At 40.8% G+C, this 19,089-nt stretch overlaps 1 protein-coding gene across 1 annotated transcript in view; it reads right to left on the reverse strand.

Moving 5' to 3' along the window:
• Window positions 1–19,089, reverse strand: part of klhl32 (kelch like family member 32) — a 36,197-nt gene that overhangs the window by 2,467 nt on the left and 14,641 nt on the right. Inside the window, exons 4-9 of the mRNA XM_023330999.1 lie at window positions 18,669–18,776; window positions 14,005–14,103; window positions 10,479–10,694; window positions 3,913–4,639; window positions 2,618–2,676; window positions 606–798 (exon numbers count right to left, since the gene is read on the reverse strand). Of these exons, the coding sequence (XP_023186767.1) occupies window positions 606–798; window positions 2,618–2,676; window positions 3,913–4,639; window positions 10,479–10,694; window positions 14,005–14,103; window positions 18,669–18,776 (1,402 nt within the window). The remainder of the gene's footprint in view (window positions 1–605; window positions 799–2,617; window positions 2,677–3,912; window positions 4,640–10,478; window positions 10,695–14,004; window positions 14,104–18,668; window positions 18,777–19,089) is intronic.

Here is a 19,089-nt window from a genome sequence, read left to right on the forward strand (position 1 = left end):
TATTCTCATAATTTTATCTATTATTTTTTCTTAGTATGGCCCTAATATTTTGTTGTAGATAATGAAACAAACCAGGAAAAAAATGCGTTTCCCTCCTTACTAATTTTATGTCTTTGCTTATTGTTACACTTAATTGTTTCAGATCACTAGTCATTTTAATATTAAAGAAAAGTCATTATAAAAACTTGATTTGAAATTATGCTTTTATTCATTAAATGAGGTAGCCAACATTTTCCAACAGGGGGGGCATGGCCACATCTGGTCCCCCTCTTTGTAGTGCAACTGGGAGAACCCAGGGGAAAAGTTACGTGTTATTGTTTCTGGTATTTTTAACCAAAACTTTAACTTATTCATCGAAAGGACACAAGTAGACACCAATAACTGCTTTGATTCTTCATTACCTAACAATTTCTCCTGACCTACAATGGTCCAACTGGACTCAGGTTGAGGAAGCCGCGACGTTGACGTGACGTTCTCCGGCGCTTCAAACCGTTTCTGTTTGCACACAAACAACCGCCACTCGTGCGGTTCGATAGCCTGTCTACTGTCCGCTCAGTAATTATCGCTACGTGGGCACGGCCTCCGGGGACGGCGCCCTCGCCCACCTGTGAGGAGGCTGAAGGAGCAGCGGGTCCACTGGTCCAGGTCCATGCTGTAGGAGTCGATGTGACGCACCAGGATGCGGTCGTTGTTGTAATCCAGGTCGTTGCCGCCGAGCACGTAGAGCTGCCTCCTCACGGCCGCCATGACGTGGTACACGCGCCGCTGCAGCATGGGACTGCGGGCCAGCCACTGATCCTGACGGGCGGCGAACAGAGGGAGAAAGGTGGGAGAGGGAACGAGGACGAATGAGGAGATTAATATTTAAGCATATCCATGCATGGGTAATTGATGTATGCTCAGTGCTAGATAAATAACGTGACACTGGAGCTCTGCTTTGTACTAATGACTTCCCTCCCTATTTCTAATCATATGTTTCATCCACTCCATTTTACACCCAGGATCCCTGCTCATCTCACTAAGTGTGGGGAAGCTTATTTTGTGCCAGCGAGTGTGTGTGTGTGCGTACTTGATTGAGGGAGAGAAGGGGTGTGTGTGTGTGTGTGTGTGTGTGTCTGCTGGGAGCTGACGGGTGGCCATCTGTTGAGGGTAGAGTGGGTGGGGGGTTGCTGTTGCTCTGGCAGGTGAATGTAGATTTGTGGTGAATACAAATGAGACTCTCTCCCTTTTTCTACCTCTCGCTTCTTCATTCCCTCGCTTGGAAGTGGAAACACAGACCCATATGGATGTGCACCTTTTCGTGCATACACACCGCATGCCTCTGTGCTACACACACACGCACGCACGCACACAATCCTCTTCAAAGCTGCACAAACAGAAACGCTGCTCTTTACAACCTAACGTGTTGAGCTGTTTGAGTTAGTTTTGAAAAGTGGACAAGAGAATAGGAGTTGGATACATTTTGTGGGGTTTTTGTTTAGGTCTATAAATACTAACCCATCAGACAAACAGTCAGGTTTGATGATGGAAGCAGTAGATCTATTCACAGCTGGATCACGTTGAGTTATACTCAGTCTTCGCCACATTGACCTTGTAGGAAATTTCAATTTGAGTGTCTGAATCTTACATATATCCATAGTCTCTTTTTATAGCACAGTCAAGTAACTATGTTACCTTCAGGTAAGAGAGTGCTGTATATATCAGTAACTTCAAAGCAGTCTGACTTTGCATCATAGTCTGTATCTGACGCCTTGAAATTGGGCCTCAGTCTCTTTAAGAACTTCCTATCTGTTCCGACACGCCCCCTTCACCACGTCATCACAACATGTCACTGTTCTTAGGAGTTCTGCAGATGCTCAGTGTTTGCTAATTGCTGCTGCTGCTAGTCTGGAGGAGCTGAGTGAGGGAACGGCAGGGTAAGGATGTTCTGTGGGTTTGATTTAGTTAAATATTGATAATATACTGTATGTATACTTTCTAATTGCTAAGATTTTTGTGTCTTAATATTTTACCAGCTAGTATAAAGTATAATTTAATGCATGGTCATGTATTTTTATTATAAGAAAGAACTAGTTTAAAATATATCATCATTGATAAGACATAACATTATAATTTATAGCTTTATGTATTCTATGTTAACCCCATGAAGCATTATTGTACTAATAAAATGCAGTTATGATGTACTGAAGTCAAAATAGGCATCAAAATACTCCAAGTACTTAATTATATTTTTTGGAACACCTACATATACCAACTAATACTGTATATTCTGCTTTTAGTATACTGGTAAATACATTATTGAACATTGCATTTTTTTTTCTTCCTGTAGTGAACTAATGTCAGAGCAATGTCTGCTACAGGATTGATAACTGTTAACAAAACACAAGTCACATATTTTTATGCAGTAGAAATGAAGGTGCATCCCATTTCTCCAGATTGCCACTGACTTGTAGCAGGTACAGTACAGTTCACATCAGTTTTACAGAACAGCAAAGCAAAAATATGTGAACTATTAAAAAAAACCGTATTGATCCAAAAGGGAAATTAAGTGATGTTCTAGATTCCATCTGTTTAGTTAAATATTTCTAAGTGCCTGATTTAGCTGTCTGATACTTACCTGCTCTGGGTCGTATACCATGAGCCGATTCTGGTACTGCGCTGTGTTTGTAACTCCGCCTGCAATGCAAAAGTGCAACATGTTGAACTTTATTTTTACGTGTAACAAATAATAGCAGAAATACGCTTGCAGAAGTCTGAAAGTCCAAAGTGTGTCTGCGTGTGATCATGAAGAGTTACAGAGCTTTGCAAAAAGCCTTCGTACTCTACGAGACAACCCAATTGAGTTTTCTTTGGATTATACTTGTTAGAGCAACGCAAATAATTTGAATTGAAATTTTTATGGACGCCTTTGTGATTTTGGATTTTTGGGCTTTTGGGTCCAAATTGGTTGCAAGGTTTCATACGCACCATGTTGTCATTCATCTTAGCAAGTTCATTCAGGTTGAAATGCCTTGATGTTGAAATGTACTACACAAAAAATAAACTCGACAAGACTTAAATATTAGTAAATTATTTATGAAAACCACATATCATTATCCTTCAAATTCTCCAATATAGCTTCTTTTGTGTTGCACAATTGTATAAAATCGCAGTAAGGTAAAGTGACGTGTGTGGTTGTAAGGTAGAAAAATGTCAAAAGGTTTAAAGGGACAGTATTATGTATTTTCCAGGTACATAGTGCCATTTTACAGTGCAATCACTTAACTGTGTTACCTTCAGTTGTTATAAAAATACTAAATATGAAATATGACTCAAAAGAAATTTGACTTCATGATTTAACGCCTTGAAATTGGGCCTCTGTCTCTTTAAAAACTTGTTCTCTTTCTGTAACTCCACCTTCAGGAAGTCATCACAACATCACTCCTTTATTAACCCTTTAACATTTTTATCAGTGTTGTACTGAGAAGTAGCTCCTACAATGAGCTCAGCAGATGTGCAGTTCCATCAGATGTTTGCTACTTGCTGCTGCCTAGTCTGAAGGAGCTGAGTGGGTGAGTCACGGAGGAGAGGGTTGATCTGTGAGGCAGAAACTTGGAAGCTTGGAAACTAGCTGCGAGGAGGACCTGTGTCCTCGGAGGCGGCGCTAGGCCCTGCTAGTTGTTTTGCACAGCTCAATTGTCACGAGAGATTAAAAAAATTTCTCAAACATGAATGAAAGAATCAAGGCAACACTCCAAGTATGGTTTTGACAATATTATGACATAAGGTGAAGCTCAACAAAGTAGATTTTACATAATACTGCCCCTTTAAAGAGAGTGAAAATATTTCCGGATAACTGTATATTTGCACCTGAGGTAACGGTTGTTCATATTAGAGAGTACTGTATTTCTTCCTTTCCCTATCGCTGTGTACCTGAGACCCAGAGAAGATCATCAGCCACACACCCGGCATGGCAGGACAGTGAGCGGTCGAAGGGCTGGACGAACATCCATTTGTTCCTCTTTGGACAGTAGCGTTCCACCGAGGGTAGCACCTGCCTCAGCTCGTTCCTGCCGCCCACGGCATACAGGTACTGACCCAGAGCTCCCAGGACAAAGTGTTCCCTGCACGCCTTCATCGGGGCAATCTCAATCCACCGGTTGCCCCTGGGGTCGTACCTACACGCAGTCCTCACGGCACATGTCCTGCCCGTGGCGTGCTCCACCTCGCCACCCACCACGAACAGGAAGTCCCCCATCACGGCGATGCAGTGATGGCTGCGCCCGGTGGGCATGGGCGCCAGCTCGCTCCAGTTGGACCCCCCTCCCATCCGCACGTTCTCCTGCGCCGACGGGTGGAAGTAGCGCAGCTCCCTGACTCTGCTCACCTCCCGCTTTCTGCCCCCTGCTATGTAAAGGGTGAGCGACTGGAATCGAGGCCTGGTGCTGGACGACTGGCGGAGGGGCTGAGCGAAGGTGGCGTGGTGGTAGTCCAGGGCTTCGTCCACCAGGGCGGCAGCAGTGGGGCAGGACTGAACCAGGGGGTGGCTGTTGGCGAGGTGGTGCAGGGCGGGGATGTCCATCAGGCCGTAGCGGACGTGCTGCAGGAGATCCTCGGCGTACTGGTAGCGGTAGTCGTGTTCCAGCCAGAGAACGAGCAACTGGAACAGAGAGGGAGAAGAACTGGATCAGAATTCATGCCAAGAAGATGCTGGACCTGGAAACGTTGGCAGCCTCAGGGAAATCGCAGAATTAAGGTAAAGGGCTGCATTTAAATTAAAGTTTCAAACCAGGGTTATAATAGTTTTAGATTTTTCATTACAGTTTTATTTCATTGACTTTTTGTCTAGCTTTAATTAGTTTTTAGAGTCTGTTTGAAAGTTTTCATTAGTTCCTAGTTAAATTTTGCTTAGTTTCCGTTTAGTTTTTATAAGTTGTCGTAGATTTAGTTTTTTTCATACTTCGACCTTTTTGAATTCTGCAACTAAACATTAACCAAAGTATTGGATTGTGATGCTGTATACATCATTCGTTGTTTGGCTAATGAATACTCAACAGAATATCCCTCCACCCCCCACTCGGTCTACAACTTTGTGGAGGAGCTAGTTGCCGGTAAGGTGGTTCGCCAAGGGCGCCAAAAAGGCTAGGACCTTGAAAAGGCTTCTTGTATGCACTTTTAATTAAAACATGTTCAATCTGGTCCAGTTGTAAGGAAAAATGTACTTATTCATTGCTTATTTTAAGATTTCAAGCAATAGCTTTCTGGACTTCCCTGTTTTCTTCATTAAAAAGGAAAGAGAAGGAAAGACGAGCGGTTACTGAAGGAGGACAGAATTATGAAAAGGAAGTAAAGGAAACCAAGCAAGAAGCAAGGGAAAAAGAAATGTCTCAAGGGCTGTTAATCAGATCCTTTTTTTTTTTTTTTGCTTTGTTTTCTTCAAGAAGCTGATGGACTGCGGCGAGCCGGCGCTGCAGCCATAGCTGCCAACACACAAGCATTTATTAATCAGCAGCATTCAATATACAGACTGTAAATATCCACGGGCGGCCCGGCTTTGTTTAACGCAGGTGAACTGGGAAGCAGGCGGGAAGGGCTTTAATTGAACCTGCCGAGTGGTGGAAGGTTCTTTAGCTGTGAGTGTGGGCCGAGCCGACTGGAGATTACTGATACCATTATTAGCAAAACAAAGTGGGCCTTAGCACCACCCGTGCGGAACCTGGGAACTTATTAGAGCGGAAAAAAAGGCAGCGATGTTTTATTTTGGAGGGGTGAGAGGGGGAGAAACGGGTACGGGAAATAAAAATGACCACGGATAAATCTGGAAAAGACCCAATAATTACACATCTGGAGTTCTGACACGAGATCTGATGTCTGATGATTAAACAGAAACGCCTCAATTTACTTTAAAGGTGCGAATATGCGACAGTAAGGGCCTCTGTCTGTCGTTTTGTGGCATCTCTGTCACTCTCCTGCATCTCTCTTCCTTCTTTTCCCCGGTTGTCACCCTCCCCGCCCCTACCCCCAACACACGCACACTCACTCCGCCTCTCTCCTCCTCATCTCCGTGAAGTGACAGTGTGCGAGCGTGAGCGCACCGCAGCAGCTGACTGTGAAGGTCACGCTGCATCACACAACTTCCTCAGGGCACAGAATAAATCAACTCCCTCCTTCGTCTCTCTGCACAGAAAGAGAAAGTGCAAAAGAGAGACAGAAAGAGTGGGCGTGTGTGTGTGTAGGGTGTGAAAGATGAGGAGGGGGACGCTACTGAAACAGAGCAAAGGATGGCAAAATAAGAGAGACAGAGGGGGAAAAATACAAAAGGTGGAGAAAATGCGATTTCCACGGCGTAAGAGAAAACTCTGAGTGACGATGATTGACGGCTGAGGTGTTACCGGTCCGGTACTGGACCCTTCCAACCTCACCGTCTCGGGCACCCACTCTTTCGGACGGCGCTTGCAGTTCTCCTCCCGTCTGATGCCCAAATTAACCTTCTGAGCGAAGTGAAGGAGGCCCAAAGCAGCCTAATCAGAGGCTGATTATGGCAGCGGCGGCTGGCTAAAGGGTCAGGGTAATTGTGCCATCAGAGGCCTGATTGTTTTCAATCAGACGGGCGGCCGAGTGACAGCTGGGGGATTGGGGGCCCTGATGGAGCCGCGGTGGGCCTAATCAGAGAAGAGAGGGAGAGAAAGAACGAAGGTGGGGCAGGAGGAGGTGGTGTGGGGGCTGATTGGTGCAAATGAACAGTCAAAATGGCAAGTCCCCATCCTGCACCGCCATCTTACTCCACAATCCAGTTCATCACGCACACACGCGTGTTTATGCGGACTGACAGTCTGCCTGCACCTATGCACGCAAATTCAGACACGCCGCTCACTACGGCATGCCCTCATCAATATCAATGCTTCAGCAGAGAAAGGCAGGGTTCAGCCAAGTCTCTCTGATTATTTTTAATCCTCTGCCTTCCTGCCTTGCAAAAGTATTCTGTGACTTTTCTGCATTTTTCCTCACATTGCAGCCAGAAGCTTCAATGTATTTTATGCAAAATGTTATCCAACTAAAAATCAGAAAAGAGTGACATGCTTTAGAATTTAACCCTCGTTAGTCTTACACCCCTGCATAAAATTTAGTGTTTTCACAGCTGATAGTCCGGTAGACTCACGGAGAAACAAAACTGCAACATTTGTTACATATTCGCTTTTGTACTGCACTGAGTCACGTGAACCAAGCTCTTTGAAAAACCTGTTTTCGCCCTCGCCTGTGGTGGCGCTGCACTAAGAACCACTGAAGGGAGAGACACGCTGAATGCAACTTTCTTCTTCGCGAAACGTAAACAAAAATGTAGTGGTGTCAGGTTTTAGCGGTTATAGGATTTCTCTTTTGTCTTTCCCCCAGCAGGAGCCATTTCTCCTGGTATGTTTTTGATTAGGGAACATTAGGGAATACTGCCTCCTTAAGGCAGTATTATGGTTGAAAAAGCCACTTGCGGCTCCACTGCCGCAGGTTGCAGACCCTTGGGGTGGACCAACACAAGGTACCAAAATAGTAGCAGGTCATGGTCTTCTAACAGCTGATGAAGACAACACGATGCTACCACCACCAGTTTTCACATTGGGAACGTGCAATATTAGCTTTCTGCCAAACACAGCGTTTTGAATGGAAACCAAAGTTTTAGTTTCGGTCTCGTCTGTTCTGAGCACTTTCTTCCACATGTTTGCTCTGTCCTCCACTTGGAATATGACAAACCTTAAACTGGATTTTATATGCATTTCTTCCAACAACAGATTTCTGACAAAGAAACATATTTAATGCACAAGAAATAGTTGTCAGGTTGACAGATTTTAATTACCTGAGCTGTGAATCTGCAGATCCTTTTAGTAGTCCTTCTGTATGTTTTCATGCGACATCTTCATAGATCATCTACAGCAGAAGGTCACCAAGGCTGCAAGGCTTTTAGAAGTCATTTCATGACTTGTATTATAGCTCCAAACAAACTTGCGTCACAAAATTATTATTTTTTCCACTGTAAATGTCAGATTGTTCACAATGTTCTAAAATATGAAAATTGAAATAAATATAAACTTAACTACCTCAGCAATCAAAAAAGCATTCCGTTTGTTTCGTTGTAACTCCAAACAAAAGATGTTTTCTAGTTTGAATTGAAAAAGTTTGTGGCCGCTGTTCTGGAACCCAACCCCTGACCTGTCTGCTGTGTTACTGGGATGTTTGGGTTGCTGTTTCTCTTTATTTGTTTCTGACAAACCTCAGATGCCTTCATGGAACACTTGGATTAAAGCTTAAATTGAATTACACATGTGGACTCTATTTACCAACAAGATGACCTCTAGTGGTAATTAAGATGCGCTCACACCAGCCCTGTTTAATACGCTTTAATTGAACTCTAGTTCGTTTGTCTAGAACATCCGGATCATTTGGGGAGGCATGAATGAGCAATCAAACTCTGATGCGGACCAAAAAAAGCAAACTCTGGTCTAGGGCTGAAACGATTCATCGAGTAACTCGAGTAACTCGATTACAAAAAATCCTCGAGGAAATTTATCTGCCTCGAAGCTTCGCTAAATTTATTGTATTGTAATAAGCAATGCTGTTAAATACGCAGCACACTGGTCTAGCCGGAGGGTTTTTGTGTTGCACAACGCTACCACTTCCGTTAGCGCCTGGAGCACATGTGCTAAGTTTGTAGCTATGGAGGGAACCGGAGAATGCTCAGAAGGAGAACCCCGAAAGCGACAAAAAATGTCAAAAGTTTGGGAACATTTTAGGCTAAACAGAAAGGACAACACAGCGCAATGCATCCACTGCAAAGCAGAATTGGCGTACCACAACAGCACGACATCAATGTTGCAGCATCTGAAGAGAAAACACCCGCTACATGCATCCAACTCATACACGGTTGCCAACAGGTAACGTTTATGTTCTCTTTGCTAACTACGTTGTGTGATAATCTGCCATGTTATAGATGTAAATTGAGGCACATTATTTTGCTAACGTTACATCTAAACATAGCGGTTACTTAACCGGGTGTAGTGTAAATTGTATGTGAGGGTGGAACTGAGAGAAATTATGCAGGACTTAATGTAAGTTTGTTAATAAAAATACGCAGCAACAGATTACAGGCATAAGCCGAAAAGCATTTATTTATTGGTGTCTTTCCATCCTGAAAAGTTACAGTCTTTTCTTCTCGCTACTGTTATGTATGAATTAGAAATTTTTGATTAATATTTTTGTAGTAATTCTATATTTGTTTATACCTAAGCAATCAAGAATAAATAATAGCATCGTTTTAATAAAAATAGCAACATTTTTGCATTTTATCATGACTAGTTAAGGCTGCAGAACTCTGTACAAACTCAAACCTTTACATTTTGAGTAAGTTTATTTTTTTCCTAACATATAGATTACATTCTGTTTTCCAATACATAAAAAAACATTTCACTGCATTTAGATTTTTCTGTGATGGTTAAAAATAATGCTTTTAATTAAAGCATCCTCAGAATTGCGTTATTATCAATAAAATGTTAGAGTTAAATGAGTTGTTTACTTAGTTCTTTTACGTGTATGTGTATTACTCACTGAAGATAAATACATAAACTAAAAGCTGGAGTATAGACATTTTTATAAGCATATTTGTGAGCCTGCCACTTTATTATTTGAATATAATTTAATATCTTAGTATAACTTTTCTTCAGGTTAAAGCAAACTACTGTTACAAGTAAACTTTCTAAACTACAAACATTTAACTGTTAGGGATGCTCAGAAAGGAGATATTGGACTGATCTGGACTAACTGGTGTTATTGCAGATTTGCCAATAGTTTATTTTATAATTTTTTTTATCCGATTACTCGATTAATCGTAAGAATAATCGATAGATTACTCGATTACTAAAATATTCGTTTACAACAGCCCTACTCTGGTCCACCTAAAAATCTAGACCTCGATCTGGTTGACGTAAACTCTTGCACAGTTCAAATGTATATGTGAACCCCAAACAGACCAGGTACTGCTTCAAAAGCAAGAAGAGGACTATTGCGCGGGGCATTCTGGGTAAATACAACCAAAACAAGTGCGTGAGACTTGCACTACCTGGAGTGATGATTTGATTCTTTCATGCATGTTTGAGAAATCCTTTCATCTCCACATCAACCATTCAGCTGTAAAAAAAACCCTGGGTGGACCTATTTATCCTTTTTTATGTATATCCTTATTTTAAAGCCTGAAAATACAAATACATTATTTAAAAATGACAAGAATTTTCCTGAAGAAGAGATTTGGCTAAGAAGTTATCCTATATTTACAAAAGTCACGTGGCTCTATACAGGTTTTATTTGGCTGTCCTGAGAGCAAAATGGCTCTGTAGGTCGTAAAGGTCGCATACCCCTTGGAATTCATAAAATCTTTCAGGACACTGCTGTATTTGTGATATATAATTCAGGCAGTAACGTGAGTGTGAAACGGCTGTCTACCCTTACTCAGACACTACCTTCCATATCTCCTCCTCGCTCAGGGAGGTGAGGCGGTCACTTTTCAGCACCTCCCTGAGGAGGCGGTAGGGCAGCTGCAGGGCCTCATCCTGTCGGTTCTGCCTCAGCTCAGACAGATGCTCCACCAGGAAGCCCACCACGGCCTCCTCCAGGGCGGGTAGATGGAAGAGGTCGGCCACGCGGTACAGCTCCAGGTAGTTCACGCCGTTCAGCTCCTGCAGGAGGATCAGGGAGAGGCTAAAGGATGCATGGCTTAAAAATACTGTACGCATTGTGTTCATTGTAATGGCACGACAACATTTCAGATGAAGGCAGCTGGGGGGGGGGGAGTGGGTAAGAGAAAATGAGGCAACACTGCCACCTTCTGGGTGTAAATGAAAATCCATTTACATCAAACATGGGTCTGTTTTCAAACACACAGTGTGACGTGGATAGCTTTTATGATAGATTGTGAAAAGCTTTATTTAAAAAACGATTTAAACATTCGTAGAAGCTTTGTTTTACTGCAAAGTAAACAAAACATACATACAAACTGACCATGGCGCGGTATTCTGAAGGTTGCAAAGTATATGCAAAGTGAAGACTGTCCATTTTACAGAAGTCTCCAGAAAATTCATGTTCATGAGTTTTGCATCTAAAACTCATTTTAAAAAAATTCTGTATACATCATAATATTTAGACTTGTCAGTTGTTTAAAGTCCTAAATAAATTCATATTTTAAATTTGCAAGAATTGTACATGTGGTATTTATTAACCATGAAGTAACACTTTTATTAATAAACGCAACAACAAATTTGAAGTTTTGAGAGCTGGGTATATTCTGTGAGAAGCGAAGCGCTCTTGGGAGCCTCCTGCTGGCCAAAAGAGGAACGCTTTGTTTCTGATTTGGAACAGCAGTGATTATTCTCCAGGAAAACAACTTCGTCAACAAATCTTTTTGGATTGATCCAACCAGGAAAGTAGATCAAATTAGAGTATGTAATTAAAATTAGAGTTAACCTATCGTAGGACAGGCCATCTGCCCTGTTCCTTTACTTAACATGCACTTCACATCATAGGTGACTGTGGAAATATACTTTCTTTCCTCAGTTAGTCGTTTTCCTGTTTCATTTGTTAATCTGCCAACATCATCATCTTGCCAAGGTTTAATTGCTTAATCTCAATTACATCCAACCATCCACAGACTGAGAAAGGTTTTTCTGAACCCATTGAAACTTTTATTTTTCTCCATTTAGGTGTTAATTGCTGGTTTAGGTTTGGCTGAACTGGACATTTTAATATAATAAATGCAAATTACCGTCTATTCTACCAATTCAGCCTTAGTTTGACTTGAAAAAAGATGAATCGGTGATTAGAGCAATGTCACAAGACACTGAGGCGATACAAAAAGATGTCACATCTCAGATTTTTTTATTTTAATTAACCAATTTGTTTACTTTTAGTATAAACCAATACTATTAAAAACTACTGAACATAATTTGAGAGTGGCTGTAGCACCTGCAGAAGATCTTTATGTTAGCAAAAACTGCCATAAAACAAAGAATTGTTGCACTACTTTACAAAAAATAATATCTAGGCAGGCTGTAGTAAATGTGGAATAAGTTCAGATAAATCAGTCTCCTCAGCAATATTTTTAATATCTACAATTTAAAGGTTTATGGGCAATTGCTTATACTGAACCAAGCATTTAGTTAAAGCAAAAGAGTCACTCCGTTAGCAAGTCAAACAAGCTTTTGCTGTCATGACGGTTTACAACCACCAGATGGCACGTTAGAGCCATGATTGATATCTTGTCATAACCAAAACATAAACATAAACAAACAAATTAACCCCAAAACACCAACTCACTAAACATTTTTGGATTGTTTTTGGGAATTTCAGCACAACAGTCAAGATGAAATAATATTCTGTTCATTTATGCAGAGAAGACATATTTTACAACATGCATTACAATATGTTGTAAAATCCTCTATAAACTACCATTTGATCTGACGCAACCTGAACCTTTGTTTTTAACTGTAGAAGTGGCTGGCTGCAAATTCAAAGGTCAGTAAACTGGCTTTTAACGTCGCCAAACAACATCTCCACAAGATGTTTTGCTTTTGTCATCAAACACACCCACATGGTTATCTGACCCTGAACCAGGTTCCGTCCTGACATTCCCATGCTGTTTATATTCCTAATTATTTGAAGCATCTGAAAGTTATACCCAAGAAAGAACAAGACCTGTTTAGGTGTACAGTATTCTTCTTTATAGATCGATTTTTCCCTTATCTCACACAAGGATGCAGTGTGGTCAAGGTAAAATACATTCGTCGACTGATTCAAATGTTGTGAATTAACAAATCAGAAGCTTACAAAACCATGACATCGACATCTGGCCCCTTCCAAAAGTCTTTAAAAGTGTAGTAATATTGGTGTAAACCACTGATTCTGAAAAAAGTTACAAAGAATTCTAAAAAATTAACAATGCCAAAAAAACATATTAGTGAGCAAAAAACTACTTAAATAGCAAGACAACGCCATATGAAATGGGAATATTTGATAGTCTTTATTCAATATGACAGAATAACACATCCATAAAGGTACAGAAATTGCAAAACCATCTGATAAGAAGAAAGTTAATCAGCGGTTTGATCGTACTGTAAGGCTTACAGCCAAGGCCAGAGGAGACATGACATATGGGTTCTTGTCATGGCTACCAAAAGGATTTAATCAGGATTAGTAGTCCTCATGACACCAAATCCCAGCCCTCTTCAGGAAGGGTGTCATTTCTGGGATCCACGTTAAAGGTTTAGCACAAAAAAAAGTCAACTGAGCTCAGGTTAAGGAGTTATGGGTGTGGTTATGCATGAGCTATTAATATGCAAGGCTAGATTCAGCACTGGGGTTAGAGAATGGAAAATTGTAATGAGGTGTGTTTGTGTTTTAGCATTTCCCACCTTGTAAGGCCCATTAAAAAAAAAAAAAAAAAAAACATTGCGAGGACCTGCTGTTGGTCCTTCAGACTCCTGAAGTTGAAGTTCTGTTTTTGGTTGAGGGATAGTGATGCACCGATGTGAAAATTTGAACCAATATCAATATCCTATATTAGTATTGCTGTGTCAATATGTTAGATGAACAAGATCAGATGATACCAATGTCAATGCCAATATACTGTGCATCCCTAGTTAAGGACTAAGGTGTAAACTGAGTTAAGGTTACACTTAGGGTTAGGCACAGACCCAGTTCCAGAGGAATTTGGCTGCGGGGGGAAGGGTCACAGTTAACAGGCTTTGTATTTAATATAAATACATAAACATTTATCTATCATTTCAGCTAAAATAACCATAGATAAACTAGTCATCATTGTTTGAAAAAAAAAAAAGAACAAAGTTCGATTAGGCATGTACTGCTAATGGTTAGGATTAGGGTCAAGTTTAGGCTATAGAAATGGATAAAACATGAATGAAAGTCATCGCAAAATCTCTATTAACATGGAAAGATGTGGTGTGTGCAGGGGTGTGTGTGTACAGGTACGTCTACCTGGATGAGGTAGTTTGAGCAGAGGCTGAGCAGCTCCAGTAGCTGAAGGTGACTGCCCGCAGACAGGACGTCCTGGATAACAGCCGGTTCCAACAGAATCTGGACCAAAAAAAAAAGGCCATCAGATTTTTACACACTCAGAGTGTGTCTGATTTGTTAGAGCTACTATTTGCTCTAATGTATTATTTATTCATAAAGTCAAGGCATGATTCAAGTTAAACTATCCATCAAACTATTGCTGACTTTGAGCTGAATGACCAGAAGCTAAGCTAGGGCTAATCTGATGAAAGTCTGCCTCAGCTTCTGCCATGCCGCTCTCTCTTTCCTGGCATAACACTCCGTAAATCCGCCAAGTCATGCTCATAAGCTGCTGAGAGCAGAGCCAGGTAGTGTTGTTGGGAGACAACAAGGTCCGACAAATTTAACGTTTCTTCAACAACCCAATAAACCAGACACACAGAGGACTAATCTGCAATGGTTTTTCTAAACCGAGAGGAAATCTTTGATAATCCATTCAGCAGCGCTGCCCTAATTGCTGCTATGCAATTAGCTGCATAGCAGCATAACTGTGACTGCATCAGGGGTGGAAACGAGAAAAATGACTTCATCATTGTGCTTTTCAATGTTGCTGACACAGTAAACAGGTAAGCGTTATTTAGCGGCGCTCTTGGCTATCATGTTTTTCCTGAATCCTGCTCATTATTTATTCATCCTGAGGCAGAGGGGGGAAAAAACTGATCTGAGAACAAATGTTCTGTCTCCCCTCCTCTGCATGTTGTCCAAGTAATGGGCAAAGTCAGTTTTTGCTTCATAACAGACTATTTAACCACTTTAAGACTTACTTAAACCCCGCAAATTCATTAAAAATACTTGTTTAAAGTGTTTCTATAGATATACGTGCATCCAAAGGGGAAAAAGAAATCCCACAAAGCTTCTCTCATAGCCGTATCATTTTCCCTCTGCTTGCAATTAGCTGCATCTGCACATTTCCATTCATCACAGCATGGCTTCCTGGCAGGGCTGGGCTGCAGGCCAGTTAACCACACGCACCATCTATGAGCTCCAGAAGCTAACGTATTCAGACAAGAGGGCAATAAAAAGAGGTTATTCGCTCAGCTTAAACGGCAGCCTGTGCACCGATTCGGAGAGAGAGCGGAAATGCGCTAATCACCGGTCATAATCGGTATTCTGGTGAAACATCCTGATTTAGGAAGATGAGCTGGGGACTCAGGTAGTTTTTCTTTTTTTTCTTCAACAGAAACATGAAACTAAATGGTTCCTGTTAGGAGAAAGCAGGAGTGGCTGCTAGATGGTTGGAGAACGGTCAGCCAGCTGGAGAAAGAGCTGTGGTCAGACGATACCACATTTGTTCTTTTGAGCCTAAATACAAAAACACTGAACCCAGAAAGTACGGTGTTGGCAGCGTCATGATGAAGGAGCAGGGAAATGAAAGTTGGTCTACAGAAACCAACTCGCCTTGGGGTGTTTTGTTTTTTGAGGACTCGTTTTTGAGGAGTAAGTTTTCTTTTTCTCAAGACTTTAGAAGTTATCCTCAAGTGAAACAAAAACTTTTGGATGAAAATATTTTAATTATTTTTTTAAGCTTTTGTATTGTTTCTTAAAGGGGAGTACAAAAACAATGTGACATATAGAATTTGACCAATTTCCTTTTCCGTTAAGTCTTTCTGACTATTAAAAACATTTTTCTTTTATTTATGAATCAAACGACCACAAAAAAGTGTAAAATAAAAGGGTTTTTTTGTCTTTTAGAGTCAGATTTATAGTAATATATTCAGCCTCTAACTTTCTGAGCTCACTTTCATCGTCGCTGTTGGCGACACTGTTTATGTGGAAGGAAAAGTTATTACAAAAATACGCACTTAGAAAAATGAGACGACAGACAATATTTTTTGTCACTTACCCTTCTTGACTTAAAGGGGAAGTATTATGTAAAATTGACTTTTTTGAGCTTCACATCATGTTATAATGTTATTACCTCATCAAAAACATACCTGGAGTGTTGATTTGATTCTTCTATGCATGTTTGAGAAATCCTTTAATCTCCCTTGGCGACCGTTAAGCCAAGGTAGACTGGTCAATCTCCCTTGGCTTGATTGACCATGAGTGGACCTAGCACCGTCTTTGAGATGCACCCTGCTGTTAGTGAGGACTGCAATGTAGTGAGGCAGGTAGAGGTGAAGCCAAAAAAGTGTTTGGTAACTGAAAAACTGAAAACTTATAAAAACTGAAATATAGCGGGGAAAAACTCAAGAGGGACAGGAAGTATGGGGGAAAAAAAATGAAGAAATGCAGCTACTGAACACTTGACCTTAGTCAAACCAAGCACCTTTTCACCTGAAGGCAACAGTGCTAACACCTGCACCACTGTGTCAGTAATGACTCCAAGTGACTGTAAGTGAATGTTCTTCATATCCTGCTGGCATACTCCTCACTCCAGCCAATATGGTTAGAAAACTTCAGCCTCACTCAGCAGAAGTCAGTTTTGTAACATTGTGCCTACTTTAGTGTGGGAGTCAAGGGAGCTCTTGTGTAATCCGGCGTGTGTTGTACTCGCCAGTTGTGAACTTTTACCTGGAGAAGAAGATAAAGCAAGAGCTGAATTTTCTGGATTTCAGGTCAGCATCTTGTGTGCGGCTTGTCCGTACTCTCACTCTTAAGGATTTTTTAGTAGGTTACCACCTACAACGTGAGGAAACGTCTCATGCACTATCATCTCCTTTAGGCAGAGAGGATCAGAGTCAAACGAAACGGGGCGGCTTGCGAGCCTGCAGTTGACCTACTTACTGGCACACTCTTTTGCTCATTTTCGTGGGAAAAATTAGGAGTATTTAATAAGTTCACAGCTTTTCAGGATACAAAATAAGCCACAGCGCTGGTTGCTGAAGGCTCAGCCATAGTGACGAAAAGGTCAAGACAAACAATTACACCGCAAACGATTCCCGGTGAGAGGGTGAGAAAGCAAGGACAGATGACAATGTCTCTCAAAAAACTGTCCTGAAGATTCACAATGAAAATCTAATGCTGTGTTGTTTCTTAAATGTACATTTTATGTCCGAAATATGTTTTTCTGTATTTTTGGCTGCCACTTGCCTAGGATGGACAGACCTTATACACTCTTGCATGGCTTTTAAATCCTGCTGTGGGAGCTTATGGTGCTGAGATTAAAACTGTAATCTGCAAAACCCGCGTTTTGAATTATTTATGTGACATGTGTGACGGTGGTCAACAACTACAAATTGTAAGACAGAATTTCTTTCAGGGCTGTAAGGCTTCATTTACTCAAAGGATAAATAAAAATAAAGTAGAACCCTGTTTCAGTTCCAGGGGTTAGTGTACCAGAATTTATTACACAGTGATATGATCTTTACTCATTCAGAAATTTAGGTATTTACATCTCAGGTCTGTGCTTATTCAATGTGTAAAACTCAAACTCAGGAGCTGAGTCCAAACCATCTTTATTAGGAACAACTTGAAGTATCCATATTTTTAATTTCGATGTGGATGGATTTTGTCCCACTTTATGATAGAAAGCCAGTCAACTGATGTTTGCCTTACAGTATTATGAGCTGTACACTAGTACTAATACTGGGGATGTTGCATGCAGACAATGGAAACAACCCATCAGACATGTGAGGTAAATATTTGCTACATTGTAACTTATTTAGCAAATGTGTTTCCATCTATTCTTTAACAAATTAGCTCTTTTCAGAAAAGCTATAGCATAGTTTTTATGCTATAGCTATTTTTTTTATAAAAAGCACCTAAAGTAAGCATAAAAACGTTTTTTTTTGTGAAATTGAGGAGGTTGTATTCAAATTTTGCCGTTTCCATCAACCTTTTCTAATGCGATACTTCAAAATGCGCATAAAACAACGTTGATGGAAACACGGTTACCCGTGTACCCACCACTGATGTTGGCTTTCAATACACTGTTTGATATTAGGAAATCACAATGCTTCTTCTTAAAGGCCCTATTTTTAAAATATAATATATCATTGTATCATAAACTATTTACGTTTTCATAAATTTGACCCCAAATATCCTTACTTTTTTGTTAGTAGTGTAGCAGTCTCCACACATAGATCTTAACATCTAGACATCATGGGCCAATAATACATTAATTCCTTTGTTTTCAGTCATCACTTTTGTAGATCTATTACTTTTTTGGTGGATATTCATCCTGTTGCATGACCGTTGTAACTTCAGCTACAGGGCAGCTTCACATTTATCGCTAGAACAGGCTAATATACCGAAACATTGAAGGTGAAATCAGTGACTTCAAGCTTCTCAGATGCCGTGACTGCAAATCAAATCCCTTACAATGCGCTTTAAATTAAGAGATAGTCACCCTTTGCATTAATTAAGGCATCAATAAGTGCTAAACAAAAGACGGAGCTGGTGAGAGGCAGTTCTGGTTAGATAAGTAGTAGTAATAGTTGCTGCAAAATTTGAAAGGTCAACATCTCATTTGACATTATCACTGGGGAACCTTGCACATTGCCGCAAGTTTCAAACAACTTTTTAATAAAAATAAGTTTAAACAAAGCTCTTTTATTTATTTTTTTTGCTTTTTAGTGGTTCATACTCAAGAGGGAGCACTACAGCGCATTTTAGTGCAGAGTAGCTCGATTGTAGCAGCTCACCTGTCCGGTGTAGGCGAAATCTAAAGCATGCTTTAGTCCAACACTGGTGACTCCTTGCAGGGTTACTTCATCTGCCTCGCTCTCCACCATACACAAGCTGAACATGGCCTGATGAGACAAAATCAAAATGATCAGTCAAAGGAGAACTACATGAAGGATCAGACTTTTTCAGTCATAGTAAATAAAACACGCGTTATGTTCACAAAGTTTACTCCTCCTATATGCAGTATATAGAAGCATTTACAGATACACTTACTTTGTGTTTCATATGACTTGTGACTTTCATAAATAGACAATTTAAGCCTGACAGGCACTACTTTCAGGATTTATCAACCATCGATTTTCCGGCCTGGGGCCTGGAGACCAGCAGAAACAAACAGCACAATCGGTACTCTCTGCTACGCCTCGCCGTCTTCCTCCT

This window comes from Xiphophorus maculatus, chromosome 3, assembly GCF_002775205.1.
Source record: "Xiphophorus maculatus strain JP 163 A chromosome 3, X_maculatus-5.0-male, whole genome shotgun sequence".
NCBI classification, from domain to species: domain Eukaryota; kingdom Metazoa; phylum Chordata; class Actinopteri; order Cyprinodontiformes; family Poeciliidae; genus Xiphophorus; species Xiphophorus maculatus.